Here is a 20,334-nt window from a genome sequence, read left to right as displayed (position 1 = left end):
TATCTGTTACATAAGGGTGAGTTGTTGTACAGTTGTAGGGAGTATTATCTGTTACATAAGGGTGAGTTGTTGTACAGTTGTAGGGAGTATTATCTGTTACATAAGGGTGAGTTGTTGTACAGTTGTAGGGAGTATTATCTGTTACATAAGGGTGAGTTGTTGTACAGTTGTAGGGAGTATTATCTGTTACATAAGGGTGAGTTGTACAGTTGTAGGGAGTATTATCTGTTACATAAGGGTGAGTTGTACAGTTGTAGGGAGTATTATCTGGTACATAAGGGTGATTTGTTGTACAGTAATAATGTGGAGTTATCAATACTCAGTTACATTTAGTGGGGTTTATTTATTTCAACATGTTTTTAAAGATCTTATATTACACAAAATTGACTCTTGTGAGCTTTTAGTCGTGTTGTTACCTCATCAAACAGACCTGGAGTTGTGTTTTGTTTCATTCGCACATGTACATCTACATCTCCAAAGTTCAAAATGCCCTGCTCCACCTTGTGATGTCATGAATTGGTACTTTCCATGTTGCCGGGCCCATATTATTGTGTTTTCTGATGTCATAATGTTTCCTCATCAAAAACAGACCTGGAGTTGTTTTTTGTTTCATTCCCACACAACCCTCTGTATGTAGGCTCTCAAACAGAAAACTCTATTCCACCTTGTGATGTCATGTGGTAATACAGAAAGAGCTCTACTGTGTTTTTAAACTCCATACACCTTCATGAGAATCACTGGTAACACTTCATCATAAGACATACCTGCAAATGATTTGTAAATGTTTATTAACCATTAACTAAACATTTACTAAAATTATTACAACTATGTCACCATTTGTGCACGAGTAGTTAATGGTTAATAAATATTTGTAATTTGTTTGTAGATGGTCTTAATTAAACATATTAAAAGTATGAATGTTTTATAAATTACACTTTTTGTCCTGTCCATGTTCTTGAGGAAGTAACTTTTAGTAAATGATTAGTGAATGATTAATAAACATGTGTTATCAAATCATTTGATATTAATTTCAGCCCTGGAATTGCTCTTATGTACTGAACAAAAATGTAAAAGATTAGCATGAAAACTACAGCTTCATGACATCACAAGGTGGAACAGAGCATTTTGCGCTTTGGAGATGTACACAGAATAATAATAAAGGATTACTCAGACATGTGAATGAAACAAAACACAACACCAGGTCTGTTTTTGAGGAGGTAACGACGTTATAACATGACGCAAAAGCTCATAAAAATCAAATTTGAACTTCACTGGAGTACAGTTATGCATATTTTAGCTATCTCTGTTAACACAACACATTTTTAAACATTTAAGAGTGTTTTAAGTTTTTGGCACTCAAAATAAATGATCATTATAACAATTAAATGAACCACTCGACTCATAACTAATATCTAGATTTATTGTTTTTATTTTACAGAAGCCCAAGTCATAGGAAGACAACAAAATTAAAACATGAAATTGAACTCCAACATGACTTCAGAAGTGTTTCCTGTATCTCCTCTTCATTTAGTCTATGAAAAAAACAAAAAGAATGAGTATTATTAATATGTCGATATCTCTCTCTCACACACACACACACACAATTTTGCATAAAACATCTGCTTTTTTTCTTTCTTTTTTTTTCAGGGCCTTTTTGTACAGATTTTTTTTTTTTTTTTTCAATTATTTGTTTATTAATTTTCCAAGACAATAATTACACTTTCACATATGCAAATATTGTTTAAGGAACAAACATTGTCTTAAACTTAATCTTCCAAATAAAATACAGAGTTTTATTATTATATTGAAAAGAGAGAAAGAAAAAAAGAAAAATAGAAAAACAAACAGAAAACTCAATTTGGTAGCGAACAGAACATTGGGGAAATGAGCACTCAAATAAAATCCAAACGTATCGTTTTAACAAAACTCAGCCAACCCTTCCATATCTTTTCAAATTTCTCTGTTTCTAATCTTAGAGCATAAGTTAATTTCTTCATAAAATAAATATCTTGAATTACATCAAACCAGTTGTCTTTTGTTGGTGCCTCAGCTTTTAACCATTTCCTTGTAAAAAAAATAAAATAAACTGCTTTAAAGTGCATATGACAGATTTTTATGATTCTCAAAATTTGACTTAATTTGGTGGGATTGTAACCATTGCAAGTATAAATTATAGTTTTACACAAATGTACAAGCAATTTGTGAAGAAAAGTAAAAAAAATGTGTTGAAAAATACAAGAAGTAGAGAGTTTGAAACACACTAATAACATCCCACTATCCAAAAGTTTAGTACAATTATTATTTTTTTCCTGATACTGACATTAATTCAAAACTAACAAAATAAAGGAGTTTTCTTGTATTTGTATTTATAATTATACTAATTTCTGTGTAGATCAGAGAAGTTTTGTTAGGTAATGGTTATTCCCTAGTGTGATGTTACGATTTCCAGCCAAGAAGTCAATTGCAAAATTGGGAAAACAACGTGAAAGTTTTTGCAAAAATCTTAAATATTTTTATCTCAGCTGTGTTTTAGTAACAATTTCTCAACATTAAGAAACCCATGGACACATAAAAAATCTGCTAAATTAAAGCTGACATTTCTTTACGGTCTATAAGTGTATAAAAATATTATATAATCTCACCTTGAATAGAGTGGCCCCCACACAGTAGGCCGCAGACAGGAAGAAACACAGCAAAAACGCACAGGCCAAGTACCAGCTCCACACCAGGGTCCTGCTCCAAGTCCGTGTGCAGGAGGTAGTCCAGGAAGTTACAGTTCTCTATGTTATCTGCTCAAATACGACAATATACAGAAAGAATAGACTTAGCCTTAGACAAACCTTATAGATCCACAAGGGAAATGACTTGAACACAGTAGCTCACACATCACAATATATGACAATAACAAAGAGTCTAAATGACTGAAACATGCATGGATTACATCTAAAACCTCTTCAGGCAGGTTTTTGATGAGCAAACATAGTACATTTTTCAGACTATAAGACGCACTTCTTTCATAGTTTGGGTGGTCATGTGACTTATACTCCTGTGCGACTTAAATATTAACATTTTTACACTGACAGCCACAAGAGGGCGCTCTAGTCTTGTGTATCAGTATCTGCTTCTCCTATTACTGCTGTACCGCTGTCACTTCACTCTACTGTGCATGTCTCCTGCAGAAAGAGCCTCTGTCCTGTCTGTATCATGTCAGTCAATCGCACCATTACTTCTGCACCACTGAAAATTTTAAATTTAAACAAAGTTCTAAAGATGACTGAGAAGACTGAACACAAATGCCCCAAAAAGAAAATCATATTCTGCAGATTACAAACTGCAAGTAGCGAAATCTGCAGCTGAAAATGGTAATCAAGCAGCAGAAAGAAAGTTTGGAGTGAGCGAGAAACCTGTGACACCAGGAGGGTGCACCATGAAACTTTTCTGGAAGTCACTAGATGGATCGACAAATACTGGACTTCAGTGACAACTGAAACCATCCTGTCAGGATTCAGAAAGTCTGGAATAATTCTAACTCAGGGGTGTCCAAACTTTTTTCATCAAGGGCCACATTTCTAAACACAGATGAAGCAGAGGGCCAATCGAGGACCGTAGACTGGTGCTCAGTACAGGGAATAATTGAAATATGTGCATGTTTATCATGTTAGAATGAGCCATCAGTCTTTATTCATGCTAAAATCCTTAAACTACACACGAAATATTAAATATTTGCTTTATCAAGGTAGATTTTCAAAAAACTTGCAGCAAAAAAATACTTTTTAATTGATGCAAGGTCATTTGGGCCAATTTACCTGGAAGCCTGAGGGCCAAGAAAAATGTGTCTGAGGGCCGCATTTGTATATTGTATATGTATGTATATTTGTATGTCGCATAGTTTGGACATGCCTGTTCTAACTGGAATTGATGCTGAGTCTGACGACAGCTACACAGAAGAGGAAGCGACGCTCCTTTTACCTCCAGAGGTCCCGGAGTTGCTCAGAAGTGACACCGAGGATGAAGAATTCAATGGATTTAGTGATTTGAAGTGAGATGGAGAGTTTGTTAAACTTGTTCTGTTCTGTTGTTTATGCTATATTTATTTGAAGAACTGTTCATATGTGACGTTAACAATCTGTTGTTCTCTGTTCTATTGTTATTATTATAACTTGCCTTTCAAGATGAAATGTCGGTCCCTGGTCTCTGATTTTATAAAATTATATAAATATATTTATAACATAAAAAAAAACAAAAAACGAGCGACTCAAAATTCGGTGTGACTTATATATATTTTTTTCTTCTACATTATGCATTTTTTTGCTGGTGTGCCTTATTCTCCGGAGCGACTTATAGTCTGAAAAATATGGTAACAGTAGAAAGCTAAAAAAAAAAAAAATCCATTCTACATAATTCCCCCCTTGAAACGTGCACAATTTGCTTTTGAAATAATACCTGTATCACCTTTCTGCATGACATGGACATCTATGGTCGCAGTGACATGAGTGACTCTGCAGGTGTAGCGGGCCCCTGGAAGCATGTCTGTGAGGGTCAGACGGAGTCGACTTTGGATGCTGAATTTTCTGTCTGGGCCCTGGAGAACCTCGCTGGTTTTGTGGTCGTGGAGCTGAGTGGAGTTATCCAGAAACCAAGAGATGTTTACCTGCGCCGGATTGAAGCCGCTCACCAGGCAAACTAGTTCATTATCACCACGTAGCAACACGGCGGAAGGCATGGTGGGAGTAACTGATGCTATGAGATGAGATCATGGAAAAATGGTTAAAAATTTAAGTATTAAAGATCTTATATTACACAAAATGGATTCTTGTGAGCTTTAAGCATTGTTATATATTGTTACCTCCTCAAAAATATACCAGGAGTTGTGTTTTGTTTCACTCACCCTGGTTTTATTAGTCTGTCTTCATCTCCAAAGCTCAAAACTGCTCCTTTCCACCTTGTGATGTCATATAGTTGTAGTTTTCAAGCTACCTTTTAACTAACTTTTGTTCAGTAGAGATGGGTAATTATTCCAGGTCTGAAATTATCCAAGTGATTCTAGTGAAGGTGTATGGGGTTTAAAGACATATTGAAGCAGGGTTTGTGAGTCAAACATGTGGAAATGAAACAAAACACAACTCCAAGATTTGTTTGTGATGAGGAAACAACATTATAACATCAGAAAATAGTGTGATATAGGCCCCTTAAGTGAATCTCAAACAATGAAATCCAACTGTAACATAATAGACCTTTTTGAAAACAGCCGGAAGAGTAGGGTAAACGTCACTTCTGGTTAATGCTTTTCTATGGTAAAATATCTCTGGAAATGTCTTGCGTATTCTCCACCAGCTTCATAAATCTGCCCCATCATCAAATTTTCTTCCAACAAGGTCAACAAAGGACATACTCTGCCCATGAATCATTTTTCCACAACTAGGCCTGTAAGGATAATCAATAAATCGATAACTTTTCCAGCCACGATAAATTCTAGTTGGACGCTTGTTTGTTTTCCTCGCTCTCTCTCGCTCTCAAAGAGACTGAATGTTAGAAGGTTTCTATCACTCTCTGACTCCTCTCGTTTAACAAGCGTAATGACACTTGAACCAACATGCACTGTGTTTATCAACACAGTGGATGCGCGTGTAGTCTGGGCGCTTTCTGCAGCTGCAGAAAGTTAGCAGAAAGCGCCGCTGTTTGTGCGCTGCTGTCAGAGTGACAAAACTGTTCATCTCCATTCATCACCTAAACAAGTCACGATGCCGAATCAAAACTGGTGAGTGGGACCCGTCTAAACAGCCACATGCATCAAATGAAGCGAGCGCGCAAACGACGAGAAGAAATATCTCAAACCCCAACAGCCGATAAACCCAAACCCGAGCGACACAATAAACCTAGCGCCTAAGAGCGCCTGAGAGCGCCCGAAATCCCGAAACCGAACCGACACGACACCAGACAGAACAGCGGCTCCCTCATAGCGAAACAGCATCCTGTGTCGCAGGTTAATATGGACACTTCAAGACCAAAATGACAAGGCTCACAGCAGCAGCCACAGAGAGACGAGACACAATATTCATGTAAGTCAGTGACTAAAATCAGTTTTAAGGACAGTTTTGTTACAGAGACTTAATAATCAATTTTATTTAATGCTTTGGTTGTGTTTGGTTCAACAATGGTTTATTCAAGTGCATTTTTGTGAACAAGTCCTTGCTGTGAGCCAGAGTACATTAGGCTAGTCCTATGTTAAGTCTGTTTTATTTAGGAATATTGTTTGTGGTTGTCTTACAGTTCCTGTGTTAAATGTTATTTAGAAAGTAAGGTTTATTGATCATTGAGAGGATGTATTTGCATTTTTATTTCATGGTCATTATATTAATTGAAATTGGTCTCAAAATGTCAATATTATCGTTTATCGCAATAAATTCTTGGTCAATTAATCGTCCAGCAAAATGTGTTATCGTTACAGGCCTATCCACAACTATCAAGGTAAGAAAGACGAAAACTTAAAGGTGAATACGAGAAAACACGATGATGTCACGTAAGCTATTTTCGTAGGCAAAAAGTGTCCGTATCAACAAGTCAGCATCAACATCGTCAACAGTTATGGGCGTCCAACATCAACAGTCGTCATACAACAGTACAACATCAACATCTTCATCCAACAAAGTCGACAAAGGACGTATTCTGTCCATGAAGAATTTATCCACAACTATCAAAGGTAAGAAAGACGAAAACTTAAAGGCGAACAATGAACATTAGTGAACTACTCCTGAGCAAAACTAACAGTACGGTAAGAATTAAACATACCGTAAAATCCGGACTATTGAGCGCACCTGAATATAAGCTGCATCAATTAAATTTAATTTAACAATGTATAATAATAATTGTACATATATATGAATATAAGCCGCAGGTGTTCACGTCTTCAACAACATTTTCAAGTTCGAGCTGTCTGCTTTTATCGCCTCTGAAAGATTTTGTCGTCTTTTTGCATGCGTCTTTCCTTCTTCAACAGCGACATCAATCGCCATTAACTTAAAAGCTGCATCATCTGCATTTCTTCGTGTTTTCCATGAGGACGGTGTGCATGAAACGCAAAATAACTGTTCAAAACACAATCAAACTAGAATCTTCCTCTGCTGCACATCACCCCCATTTCTCCCGGCTCTCTACTGTGCATGTTTCCTGCAGAAAGAGCCTCTGTCCTGTCTGTGTCATGTCAGTGTCTTATAGGATTTCAACAAATTTCAGACTCTCCCGGGGGCGGGGTTAATTCTATCAGTCAGGTATGATTGGATGTCCTGCTACTGAAATTTGAAACGTTTCTTCTTGTCACTACGGGTAAGACGTATCCCCCTCACTAATGTTTATTTACCATCATAACTTATTTTATCACTCAGCGATAAAATGTTTGAGTGCTCTGACAATATCGCTAGTGTAGCAACTTCATGTTAACCCTAGATCCACACAGCTGCGTTTTCTGCACTCAGGCTGTGCGTATCCGCTGTGTTGCCAAATCAGAGACCGTTTATATGAATGGACAATGTGCCAAACAAAGAATCCGTCCATATATTCGCCGCATCGTTTTATTAGCCGCAGGATTCAAAGTGTGAGAAAAAAGTGGCGGCTTATAGTCCGGAATTTACGGTAAGTAAGTTGTTAACTCAGACTGATTGTAGAATTAAAATTAAAAATCTAATTCATGATGTAGATATTAGCATAGACAGAGAGATTTGTGCAGTTTAAATGCTAGACTTGTGATCTGTGAACATCTGTCTGAGTTAACAACTTACTTATTAATGAATTACGTATTACTTATGTTTTATTCATTAAGATAACGTTGCTAAATGCTCGTCTTTATACGAGAAAATGTTTTTGTTTACATCTGGCTTTTCCGTACGTGCGCAGTGACTGGTAGGCAAAAAGTCAGTGGGGCCGCTCGTTTGTGTTGACAGTTGCATTGTGTATGCCTGTCAAGAGATAACTCGTCTTATTTTGAAGTAGGTTTTGCATTTAATTGTTTTGACATGATTTCATTATCTTCTCTAAGTCACTGAATGTTGAGGATCAAAAATGTTACTTTGAAAAGTTAAAACTCGCCGATAACTGTTGACGATGTTGATGTTGTACTGTTGGATGACAGTTGTTGATGTTGTATGCCAATAACTGTTGACAATGTTGATGCTGACTTGTTGATACGGATGCTTTTTGCCTACCAAAATAGCTTACGTCACGTCATCGTGTTTTCCCGTGTTTACCTTTAAGTTTTTGTCTTTCTTACCTTGATAGTTGTGGATAAATTCTTCATGGACAGAATATGTCCTTTGTCAATCTTGTTGAATGAAGATTTGGTGATGGGGCAGATTTAAGAAGCTGACAAAACATTTCCACAGACATTTTTGCCATAGAAAAGCATTAACAAAAATGACGTTTACGGCTACATCGCGGAACTTGTGAAAAAAGTTTATTGACTAAAAATTGTTAAAAATGTATGTATTAAAGGGACAGTCTGGAATTTTGGACATAGAACCTCATTTCCTAGTGAGCCAGAGTGTTGGAGACGTGTCAACAGCCATAGTTAACCTGCCACTAGAAACAGTCTTACCCACTCCACAAAACACCCAAAGCAAATCTATTATTACACCAGACTGTCAAAGTAAATGTCTGTGTTTACAGAATAATGTCTGAAATAAAACTAACCTTGCATTGTAGGAATCATCGCATGTTGAGGGACTATTTTCTTATATATCAGTCCGCCGTTGCCAAGCTTTCTATCAGGAAGGAAGGAACTCGCTGCTGCTGCTGCTGCTCAGACATAAATCCTTCAAATGCAAGGTTGGTTTTACTTCTAAAATTATTCTATCGACCCAGACATTCACATTGACAGTCTGGTGGAATAATAGATTTGCTTTGGGTGTTTTGTGGAGTGGGTAAGACTGTTTTTAGTGGCAGGATAACTATGACCATTGACATGCACTATCCTAGCACCAGTGACCTCAAGGACTGGATGGAACATTTAAAAAAGTGTCTCCACACGTCTCCAACACTCAGGCGGAAACAAGGTCCTATGTCCAAAATTCTGGACTGTCCCTTTAAAAGTCAGCTCTGTGGAGATGTGAACCATTTTACCGTAAGATGTATTTCAATCTATTTAGCTACTAACCATGTTACTGAATAAAAGTTAAATAATGCCATACTGAAGAACATTCCAATATACATTCCAGCAAAAACAGACCAATATAATGAATGTGTGTTATGGCATACCAAAAACAGGTCCTATGGTCTCCGTGAACGGTGCCGCTGAAGATTCATGCCTCACAACACAAGCGTAAGTGGAATTGTCATCTAAAGTGTTGGATATATTCAGACGACTACTTGTACAATACGTGACGCCATCTTTGTCTTGCCAAACCGGTGCGTTGGTTTGGCTGGAAGGTGGAATCCTGATACCGTTCTTCTCCCAGAAAATACGGACCTCCGGGGGGTAGAATCCAGAGACAAGACAGTCCAGGAACATAGGGTCCAAAAGGGATCGCTCATGGAGGCTGGGATAGGTCAGTGTTACAGTTGGTGGAAGTTGCACTAGTTAAAAAAAAGAAAGAAAATGTGGTTAGTTAAAAGTGTACCTCCTCCGTTAATGGAACTCTAAGTAACTTTTCCTTAAGTGTTCCACAGTATGACATTATCTATGGAAAGTTGACGCTGCTTTCTGTAATAATTCATCTTTATTAAAGTATTTTTGAGCAAATTACTCATCATGAAATAATTTCTATAGATACGTTTAATTCCATAAAGCATTAACAAGGCTAGTAGATGCGATACGAGACAATCAACATCTTGAAATAAGGGTCCATAATTTCAAATAAGTCAAACCTCTACCTTTGCTCTTGTTTGTGTGTGCCTTGAAGACGAGGTTGGAGCACAGATGCTTTGCCTCACAGGTCACTAGCTTGTGGGTGTTCCAGTCCTGTGCTGGCAAACTCAATTGGCTCTCTAGGGTCTGAGTACCATTACTGTGAAGCACTGGGGCCTTGGTATGAACACCTCCAGACTCAATCTGCTCATCGACTTTCCAAGTCACTGAGAAACTGTCCAGTGAGGGCCCAACCAGAAGGCAAGAGACGTTCAACCTGGGAGCAGTGCTCTGACGCTCTTCCAGTGGAGGACCCTGGATATATATACCAACAGTCTTAGATGCCAGTGGAGTGACTGAAAGAAAAAAGAAAAGTAAATAAACTAGGGGTGTCAAATTATCGCGTTAATTGCGATTAATTAATTACAGTCATATTTAGCGCGTTATGTTTTTTAATCGCGTTAATCTCATTTTTAATCTCTAACTTTAGTGTTTCTGTATGTGAGTTGCTTTATTATAAAACCTGTTTTTATGTGTTGTTGGGACAACAACACACACACAAAAGAAACACATTTATACATTTTTTTATTTCGGTAATTCCACTCATTGCCGGAAACCCCCACAAAACGTGCGCAGTAAGAGCGATGTAACAGAGGCAGCAGTGCACAGGTAAAAACACATTCGTGTCTTGGAAATTATTCTCCCGACGTGAAATATAAAAGAAAATAACAAATATAAAATCGCCTACAACTTAAATGTCACTGGTGAAAACAACCTGCATAGGCTCATGATGTCTGCACTACTGTCCTATAGTGACCTGCCACATGAGGGGACACGCACACAAACACACACACAAACACACACAAACACACCTTCATCATCGTCATTAACCTGAGAACGCGCGGACCACGTTTCCTTCCGTAGTTACTGCGCGGACACCGACGTGCTCCCGTGCGCCGCGTGTGGATCGTGTTTTCTCGCGTACACTGCGTAAACCGCGCTTCCTCCTGTGCGCCTCTAAACCAGAACTAACACCAAGACTAAAACCAGGACTAAACCAGTCCAGGACTAAACCAGGAGTAAACCAGGACTAAACCAGGACTAAACCAGGACTAAAACCAGAACTAAAACCAGAACTAAAACCAGGTCTAAACCAGGTCTAAACCAGGACTAAAACAAGGACTAAAACCAGTGATTTCATATATAAAGCATTTCTCTATCAATAATATTTTTAATATGGTTAAGGAAAGACTGGACTTTTTATTGTCTTTAAGTAGACAAAAGTTATTATGTTCAGATTTCCTCGTCTTTGCTACTTTAAAGCAAACAGTTTCTTATTCATGGAGACTTGGGCTCAACAGTCAATTTGGAGAGATTTGTTAAACAATAAATGACTTTATAAAGTCACTTTTTTTAATCTATATCAGTTTTTGATCTGCCACAATAATGTAATAATGAATTTAAATGAAAATACCTCAAATTGAAGGCTTTTCTCAGCAATTTTTAGGTGAGATTAAAATGAGATTAATTAGATTAATTAATTACAGATCATAATTAATTAATCTCTAAATTTTTTTAATCGCATGACAGCACTAAAATAAACTAGTGTAGACACATAACTCCTATTTGGATTATTGACATTACCTGCACATACACTGATGTTCTCCTTGACTGTTTTGCCCAGAGACTTGTCAGACACTTGACAGGTGTAGACCTGTCCAGTTTTCCATTCTGCTTGAGACACTTGCAGCTGACTGCTCACCACCACACGTCCCTCTGCGTTCACACTGATGGAGTCATTTGATCCACTAGAGATTCTCTGAGACCCAGAGAGCCATTGAATGTGCGGGTCAAATCCCCATGCTGTGCACAAGAGCGTCTGCTTTCCTGACTCGTCACTCGCCAAAAGAAGCTTGACTGAAGGCTCCACTGAGAAAGACACACAGCCCCATTCCTCTGATTATCTGCAGTATTAAAGGCACACACGCTGTGGTCATGAACACAAGAGGACTCTTACCAAAGATGCTTCCTGTGAGTGTGGAGGTGAAGTTGGTGGAGAAGCCATAGCTCACTCTGCAGCTGAAATTTTGGTTGTTTTTCCATTGGTCTTTAGGGACAGAAAATCTTCTGCTGATCGAATGGAGACCAGAGCCCTTAGGGAGTTGGACAAAGTCTTTAGAGGAAATATCAACATCATTGGACTGAAAGGTCACATAGAAGTCAGCGGAGGACACGCTGGTGATGTCACACTCCAGCACAGCTCTGTCGCCCTTCAACAAATCTGGCAGAGACCTCCTGATGGACACCACTGGAGAAGTGCCTGGAGGAGCTGCAAAAGAACCATGTCCAACATGAGTTAGAGTGGTCTTGTGTTGACTGAATCCCTGCTGCTGTTCTCTCACCTGCCACATGGCCAGTCTTCTTTGTGGTGGGGAAACACGCATGCTCTGCTTTGCAGGACACATCACTCAGTGTTTTCCATTGACTTGGGGGAAGTGTGAGCTCACTGATGATATGACTGGAGTTCATGTACTGCCTCACTGAGTGACTCTCTGCACGAGTATTACCCATCCACCAGGAGACTGTGGCGTCAAACACAGTGCACACTGAGCAGATGGCTGTCACATTAGAGGAAGAGGTCATCACGGTCTGGAACGAAGGGAGCTCCACCAGAACCACAGGAGAGGCCTTCAAATGTGCTGCCACTGAGGGAGAATATGGAGAGTAAGTTACCAGGTTGGTCATATACTTTCATGTTTTTATCTTGTTCATGGTTTCTTGTGAAACGTTTAAAAAAATGTATAAATGATCTCTTAAAAAACAAATATTATGCTCTATTTGTATTGTTATTTGCCTTTAAACGTGCTCTTGAGTATCTTTGCTTTGGCATGTCATGTTTTAAAACTTAAAATAATGGTTACCTTGTGACAACGGACACCTTGTTTCTACTGGTGCGCTCCCTATACTGGGGACTGGGGACTGGGGACAGGCTCCATCTACTGGCAGTGGAGGGATTTGCTATTGTACATTGACTGAGTAATTAGAGTTAGGAACATACCATGACACGATGGTGTAAGAACACTGTTATAATGTGATTTGACGTCAGAAATGCTCAGAGTTTGATTTATGGACTTAAAGGTCCTATATTATGTAAAACTGACTCTTGTGGGCTTTTAGTTATGTTAGAATGTTATGTCATCAGATACATATCTGGAGTTGTGTTTTATTTTACTTACACATGTTTGAGTAACTAGTTATGATTCGTCTGTCTACATCTTCAAGGCTCTGAAAGCTCTGTTCTACCTTGTGATGTAATGAAGCACTAGTTTTCATGTTAACAGCTACATTTTACTTTTTGTTCTGTAGAAACTGACAATTCCAGGGCTGAAATGATCCAAAAATGATGCTAGTGAAGGTGTATGGAGTTGTGAAACACAGTGAAGAATTTCCTCTATTACCACATGACATCACAAGGTGGAGCAGAGTGTTTCCTTTTTGAGAGAAGAACTGAGCCTAAGTATGCAGGGTTTGTGTGCTAAACGTGTGAATGAAACAAAACTCAACTTTTTGATGAAACAACCTTATAACATAGATCTGAAAATAGTATAAAATGGGCCCTGGGACCTCTGAACGTTTGCCAGTGATGTAGCACACACAATCCCACATTTTATATTTTTTGAGTGCTTAGAGATAGAGCAGATTTACTGCACAAAACAATGAAAACAATGCTATAACATCATTATACTGGTGACCCAAACATGATGCTTAAAAATTAAGTTATGAAATATTTTGGATGTTTTGGATGATTGGAAAAAACATATGGTAAAGTACTGTTTGTTTTATTTTAAGAATTTCACTGACAAAGTGTGACGGCTATGCTAAGTGGATACTTGTGGAGCAATCAGGTCTTTAATGTATTTTTCTCAGGCACATTCTTCATCCTCACCACTAGATGGCAGTACACTAATGGTTTGGCATGTTTACCTGCACATACACTGATGTCCTCTTTGAGTGTTGTTGTTTTGTCCAGAGACTTGTCAGACACTTGACAGGTGTAGACCTGTCCAGTTTTCCATTCTGCTTGAGACACTTGCAGCTGACTGCTCACCACCACACGTCCCTCTGCGTTCACACTGATGGAGTCATTTGATCCACTAGAGATTCTCTGAGACCCAGAGAGCCATTGAATGTGCGGGTCAAATCCCCATGCTGTGCAAAAGAGCGTCTGCTTTCCTGACTCGTCACTCGCCAAAAGAAGCTTGACTGAAGGCTCCACTGAGAAAGACACACACAGCCCCATTCCTCTGATTATCTGCAGTATTAAAGGCACACACGCTGTGGTCATGAACACAAGAGGACTCTTACCAAAGATGCTTCCTGTGAGTGTGGAGGTGAAGTTGGTGGAGAAGCCATAGCTCACTCTGCAGCTGAAATTTTGGTTGTTTTTCCATTGGTCTTTAGGGACAGAAAATCTTCTGCTGATCGAATGGAGACCAGAGCCCTTAGGGAGTTGGACAAAGTCTTTAGAGGAAATATCAACATCATTGGACTGAAAGGTCACATAGAAGTCAGCGGAGGACACGCTGGTGATGTCACACTCCAGCACAGCTCTGTCGCCCTTCAACAAATCTGGCAGAGACCTCCTGATGGACACCACTGGAGAAGTGCCTGGAGGAGCTGCAAAAGAACCATGTCCAACATGAGTTAGAGTGGTCTTGTGTTGACTGAATCCCTGCTGCTGTTTCTCTCACCTGCCACATGGCCAGTCTTCTTTGTGGTGGGGAAACACGCATGCTCTGCTTTGCAGGACACATCACTCAGTGTTTTCCATTGACTTGGGGGAAGTGTGAGCTCACTGATGATATGACTGGAGTTCATGTACTGCCTCACTGAGTGACTCTCTGCACGAGTATTACCCATCCACCAGGAGACTGTGGCGTCAAACACAGTGCACACTGAGCAGATGGCTGTCACATTAGAGGAAGAGGTCATCACGGTCTGGAACGAAGGGAGCTCCACCAGAACCACAGGAGAGGCCTTCAAATGTGCTGCCACTGAGGGAGAATATGGAGAGTAAGTTACCAGGTTGGTCATATACTTTCATGTTTTTATCTTGTTCATGGTTTCTTGTGAAACGTTTAAAAAAATGTATAAATGATCTCTTAAAAAACAAATATTATGCTCTATTTGTATTGTTATTTGCCTTTAAACGTGCTCTTGAGTATCTTTGCTTTGGCATGTCATGTTTTAAAACTTAAAATAATGGTTACCTTGTGACAACGGACACCTTGTTTCTACTGGTGCGCTCCCTATACTGGGGACTGGGGACTGGGGACAGGCTCCATCTACTGGCAGTGGAGGGATTTGCTATTGTACATTGACTGAGTAATTAGAGTTAGGAACATACCATGACACGATGGTGTAAGAACACTGTTATAATGTGATTTGACGTCAGAAATGCTCAGAGTTTGATTTATGGACTTAAAGGTCCTATATTATGTAAAACTGACTCTTGTGGGCTTTTAGTTATGTTAGAATGTTATGTCATCAGATACATATCTGGAGTTGTGTTTTATTTTACTTACACATGTTTGAGTAACTAGTTATGATTCGTCTGTCTACATCTTCAAGGCTCTGAAAGCTCTGTTCTACCTTGTGATGTAATGAAGCACTAGTTTTCATGTTAACAGCTACATTTTACTTTTGTTCTGTAGAAACTGACAATTCCAGGGCTGAAATGATCCAAAAATGATGCTAGTGAAGGTGTATGGAGTTGTGAAACACAGTGAAGAATTTCCTCTATTACCACATGACATCACAAGGTGGAGCAGAGTGTTTCATTTTTGAGAGAAGAACTGAGCCTAAGTATGCAGGGTTTGTGTGCTAAACGTGTGAATGAAACAAAACTCAACTTTTTGATGAAACAACCTTATAACATAGATCTGAAAATAGTATAAAATGGGCCCTGGGACCTCTGAACGTTTGCCAGTGATGTAGCACACACAATCCCACATTTTATATTTTTTGAGTGCTTAGAGATAGAGCAGATTTACTGCACAAAACAATGAAAACAATGCTATAACATCATTATACTGGTGACCCAAACATGATGCTTAAAAATTAAGTTATGAAATATTTTGGATGTTTTGGATGATTGGAAAAACATATGGTAAAGTACTGTTTGTTTTATTTTAAGAATTTCACTGACAAAGTGTGACGGCTATGCTAAGTGGATACTTGTGGAGCAATCAGGTCTTTAATGTATTTTCTCAGGCACATTCTTCATCCTCACCACTAGATGGCAGTACACTAATGGTTTGGCATGTTTACCTGCACATACACTGATGTCCTCTTTGAGTGTTGTTGTTTTGTCCAGAGACTTGTCAGACACTTGACAGGTGTAGACCTGTCCAGTTTTCCATTCTGCTTGAGACACTTGCAGCTGACTGCTCACCACCACACGTCCCTCTGCGTTCACACTGATGGAGTCATTTGATCCACTAGAGATTCTCTGAGACCCAGAGAGCCATTGAATGTGCGGGTCAAATCCCCATGCTGTGCAAAAGAGCGTCTGCTTTCCTGACTCGTCACTCGCCAAAAGAAGCTTGACTGAAGGCTCCACTGAGAAAGACACACAGCCCCATTCCTCTGATTATCTGCAGTATTAAAGGCACACACGCTGTGGTCATGAACACAAGAGGACTCTTACCAAAGATGCTTCCTGTGGGTGTAGAGGTGAAGTTGGTGGAGAAGCCATAGCTCACTCTGCAGCTGAAATTTTGGTCATTTTTCCATTGGTCTTTAGGGACAGAAAATCTTCTGCTGATCGAATGGAGACCAGAGCCCTTAGGGAGTTGGACAAAGTCTTTAGAGGAAATATCAACATCATTGGACTGAAAGGTCACATAGAAGTCAGTGGAGGACACGCTGGTGATGTCACACTCCAGCACAGCTCTGTCGCCCTTCAACAAATCTGGCAGAGACCTCCTGATGGACACCACTGGATCAGAAGCTGGAGGTTCTGGCATTAAAACACAGAAAATCAGTTACACAAAAAGTGCATATGGCATATCAGCATCCAATAATAAATAATCCATAAATGTAACCTGAAATGTTAATGCTCTTCTCTGTGGGGGGAAGGCAAGCATGTTCAGCTTTGCAGGTGAGCAAGAACAGTGTTTCCCACTGGGAAGGGGACAGGGTCAGTTTGCTGATGATATGGGTGCTGTTGGATTCTTTAATGATCTGAGGAGCAGAGAACTCAGGATACAGGAGCCAAGTCACAGAGGTCCTGGCCACACTGCGCACTGTGCAGGTGGCATTTACTCTGGACTCTGCAGTCATTACGGTTTGGAAACTGGGAGTCTCCAAGTCAACGGCAGGGGGCATTTTTGGTGTCACTGCCAAGAACAAAAAATAATGTATACAGTAAGAAATATGATTCAAGTTACACTGTGTTAATATAGAAAATATTAAACCGTGTACATATAATAATAAATAACATTAAAGTTTCTTATGCATTTTAAGTTTTATCAGTTTTATCTCAACATTTTCTTTTCTTTTTCTTGTGAGGCTTTGAACAATACACAAAGCCTCTTTACTCTTTTCTTAAATAGTTTATTTAATGCCTAATAATTGTCCTTCTCTTTCTCTCATACAAACGGACTTTTTGAAGAATTTATTTATTTATTTATTTATTTTTAATCTAAGACTTATTTTGAATGTATTTTTGTTTGCTACAGTCCATATGTAGTTTTGATGCCTTCAGTGAGAATCTACAATGCAAATAATCATGGAACTACAGATGAAAAATGAAAGAAAAGTTTTTTGTTTTTTTTTGACTGGTTGTGTATCTATGTCCTGGTGTGAATACTTTTAAACTTTCACCCTTTTTAAGATTTCTCCAACACTGCATTTCTAAATACCACGTGTCTTCACTTACTTTTACAGATATTGATGGACTTGCTGTAAGTCGTCTTCTCGTGGAGCGCCACGCATGTAAAGTTGGATCCATTCTCCCACTCAGTCATGTTTGGCTCGATCTGGCTGCTCAGGGTGAAGCTCTTGCCCCCATTGGGGCTTTTGAACTTATTCTCGATGGGTGTTGAGTCCAGAAAGGGATGGTTGTCTCTGGTCCAGCTCACTTTCAGAGTGTCCGGGTAGAAGCCACTCACCAGGCACGTGAGTTTGACTTGGGAGTCCCAGTCTCCCTCCCATGACAGGTACAGTGTGATGTTTGGAGAAAGGACTTGTCGCTCTGGATGAGAACAGATGTTCCAATATTAATCAATGCATACATTGTTCATGTAATAAAAACGTAATGTGGGGTATATGTTTACCGACAACGTATATACACACAGAAGACATGAAATATATGAGTAAGACGTATAGAGTTATGTAGCAAAGAAACAAAAGTTAAATAATTAATCAAATTAGTAAATAAATAAAATAAATAAATCCTCAAATTAGCCATCGTTTGCTTTCTCAAAAATATTTAACAATAGTTTTTTTTTTCCTTTTTCTTTACCACTTAATTTCATATATCTGATTGCATGCATTTGATGTTTTTCATATGTTTATAAATTGTTAAAAGTTAAATTAAATTAACTTTTGAATGGTGCTTTTTAAACATGCACTTCTAGTCAAAAGTTTGGACACACCATCTCATCCGCTCTTTTATTTTTTTTTCTTACTACTTTCTACATTTGCATAAACATAAAGAAGACATCAAATATATGAAGAAATATATATGGATTTATTTATAAAAAAAACCCCAAAAAAACATTAATTTAAGTATTTGGATATAAATTTTTTTTTTTTAAATGAACTTTTTTTTTGTAATAATAATTCCATATATCTTACTTCATATATTTGATGAGAAATAAACATAAAAAAAATAATAAAATAAAAAAAAATGACAAGATGAGTCTAAATTTTTAACTACAAACTAACAGATATTTAAAAATGTTCAAACTTTTCAAACGAAAATGTATAAATGATAGGTGTGAGTTTGAATTTAAGATAAAAATTTTGTTGCTTTTTCAAACCAAACTTATTTATTTATTTATTTATTTATTTATGTATTGATGTATTTATTTTAAAGTCATCAATCTAGGTCTTAGTCTAAAAGAAACATTTTATTATTATTATTTTTGGTAACAATTATAAAGAAACATTTCAGATTATTTATTCACTAAGGTTAGTTTAAATAAATTTGAATATGGATAACAACAGGGATTCAGTTTACACATATAAAGTCTTTGCTTTTCAAAAAAGTATAAAGACCAACCAAAACTGGGACTACAAATCAAACATACCTTTTGTGCTGAAATAATCCCAGCTCTAACTGTGTAATACTCGCTGTAGCCAGCAGATGGCATCCTTCCACTGTATCTCGCTAAAGTTTCACATCTGGTGGAGGGAGGAGGGCTGCAAATGCTTTTTTTTTTTTTTTTTGTGCAAATGTTTTTGAGCAGGACAGGAGCAGAGGGTTAACCGAAAGCAGCGGCTGTGAGCATCGAAACGACCAGCTCCGAAAAAAGGGACAGAAAAGAGAAGTGAAATGGTCTGCAGAGCTACGAGGCGTAACAGGCAGCAGGTGCACAAGACAGTTTTTACAGTAACAGAATATTTACATTTCCCCGAGGAGACAGAGGTTTATTTAACTATAAGTTTCGTTACTGAATTAGACAGAAAGAGATACAGCTCCAAACCGCCACATTTGAGTTTTTTCAGTGTTCACACCCAGGTGCAGCGAAGAATAAAATGTGGGTAAATAGTAAAAAAAAAAATACATGAATTGAAATAAATAAAACATTCAGTCTTACTTACAGTTTATTTAAGAAAGTCACAAATGGAGTATGATACAAGAGTACATGCACATGAGAGATGACAGGGGACAGACAATTGAGAATAGTTTTTTTTTTTTTTTTTTTTTTTTTACATTTTCCAGAAAGTCTTTTTGGATTCATTTGACCTGAAAGACAAAAACAAAATAAAGAATAAAAAAAAAAAGATTAATAGAATTGAATTATAATGCATGTTACAAATAAACGTCAGTAAAACCTTGAGCGTAGTTTTGCATGTTTCAAGTTGCATCAGTTCATTTTTTTATACGCCATGCTACTCTTATAAATGGACGTATATAAAATTTTTTATTATTGCTAAAGCGTGACTGACTGACTTATGCTTGACCTGATCTTATTGTATCTAGATGAAGTTGCAAGAATAGAAAATGTGAGTTTCAGTTTGAGTACTTTCGACTAGTTTATATTTTTAAGGCCAAGAATTACGAAGAATTATGTATTTAGAGTTTCAGTGTATTTTAGATTTCATATTAGTAACAATTGCACTATAAATTCTCTCTTAAGTAGTTGAAGAAGTAGTAGTATTTATATTTTTACATACCAGGCTAAGAATGTATACCTGATCTACCAATGAATAGTATTTATACTCTAATTCAGACATGTGAAACTCAGGCCCGGGCCACGATATAATTA

The 20,334-nt window shown here is 38.0% G+C and overlaps 1 protein-coding gene across 36 annotated transcripts in view; it reads right to left on the bottom strand.

Annotated features, from left to right (window-relative positions):
* Nucleotides 1–1,406: 1,406 nt before the first annotated feature.
* ighd (immunoglobulin heavy constant delta) overlaps nucleotides 1,407–20,334 on the bottom strand; it is a 96,331-nt gene continuing 77,403 nt past the window's right edge. For 34 of the 36 annotated variants that reach the window (XM_055152282.1, XM_055152276.1, XM_055152275.1 and 31 more), the window contains 15 exons: nucleotides 17,778–18,092; nucleotides 16,942–17,235; nucleotides 16,545–16,856; nucleotides 16,166–16,456; nucleotides 14,587–14,889; nucleotides 14,201–14,512; nucleotides 13,820–14,110; nucleotides 12,238–12,540; nucleotides 11,853–12,164; nucleotides 11,480–11,764; nucleotides 9,862–10,191; nucleotides 9,247–9,564; nucleotides 4,444–4,740; nucleotides 2,643–2,789; nucleotides 1,407–1,532 (listed from right to left, as the gene is read on the bottom strand). In XM_055152282.1, coding sequence (XP_055008257.1) covers nucleotides 1,528–1,532; nucleotides 2,643–2,789; nucleotides 4,444–4,740; nucleotides 9,247–9,564; nucleotides 9,862–10,191; nucleotides 11,480–11,764; nucleotides 11,853–12,164; nucleotides 12,238–12,540; nucleotides 13,820–14,110; nucleotides 14,201–14,512; nucleotides 14,587–14,889; nucleotides 16,166–16,456; nucleotides 16,545–16,856; nucleotides 16,942–17,235; nucleotides 17,778–18,092 — 4,115 coding nt within the window. In that variant the 3' untranslated portion in view covers nucleotides 1,407–1,527. The remainder of the gene's footprint in view (nucleotides 1,533–2,642; nucleotides 2,790–4,443; nucleotides 4,741–9,246; nucleotides 9,565–9,861; nucleotides 10,192–11,479; nucleotides 11,765–11,852; nucleotides 12,165–12,237; nucleotides 12,541–13,819; nucleotides 14,111–14,200; nucleotides 14,513–14,586; nucleotides 14,890–16,165; nucleotides 16,457–16,544; nucleotides 16,857–16,941; nucleotides 17,236–17,777; nucleotides 18,093–20,334) is intronic. The other 2 variants (XM_055152289.1, XM_055152311.1) reach the window with 2 other exon arrangements.

This window comes from Boleophthalmus pectinirostris, unplaced genomic scaffold (genome assembly GCF_026225935.1).
Source record: "Boleophthalmus pectinirostris isolate CB_2022bp ecotype Guang Dong unplaced genomic scaffold, ASM2622593v1 HiC_scaffold_17, whole genome shotgun sequence".
Taxonomy (NCBI): Eukaryota; Metazoa; Chordata; class Actinopteri; order Gobiiformes; family Gobiidae; genus Boleophthalmus; species Boleophthalmus pectinirostris.
Note: the sequence above shows the minus strand (reverse complement) of the source record. Positions and strands in the feature narration are given on the sequence as shown.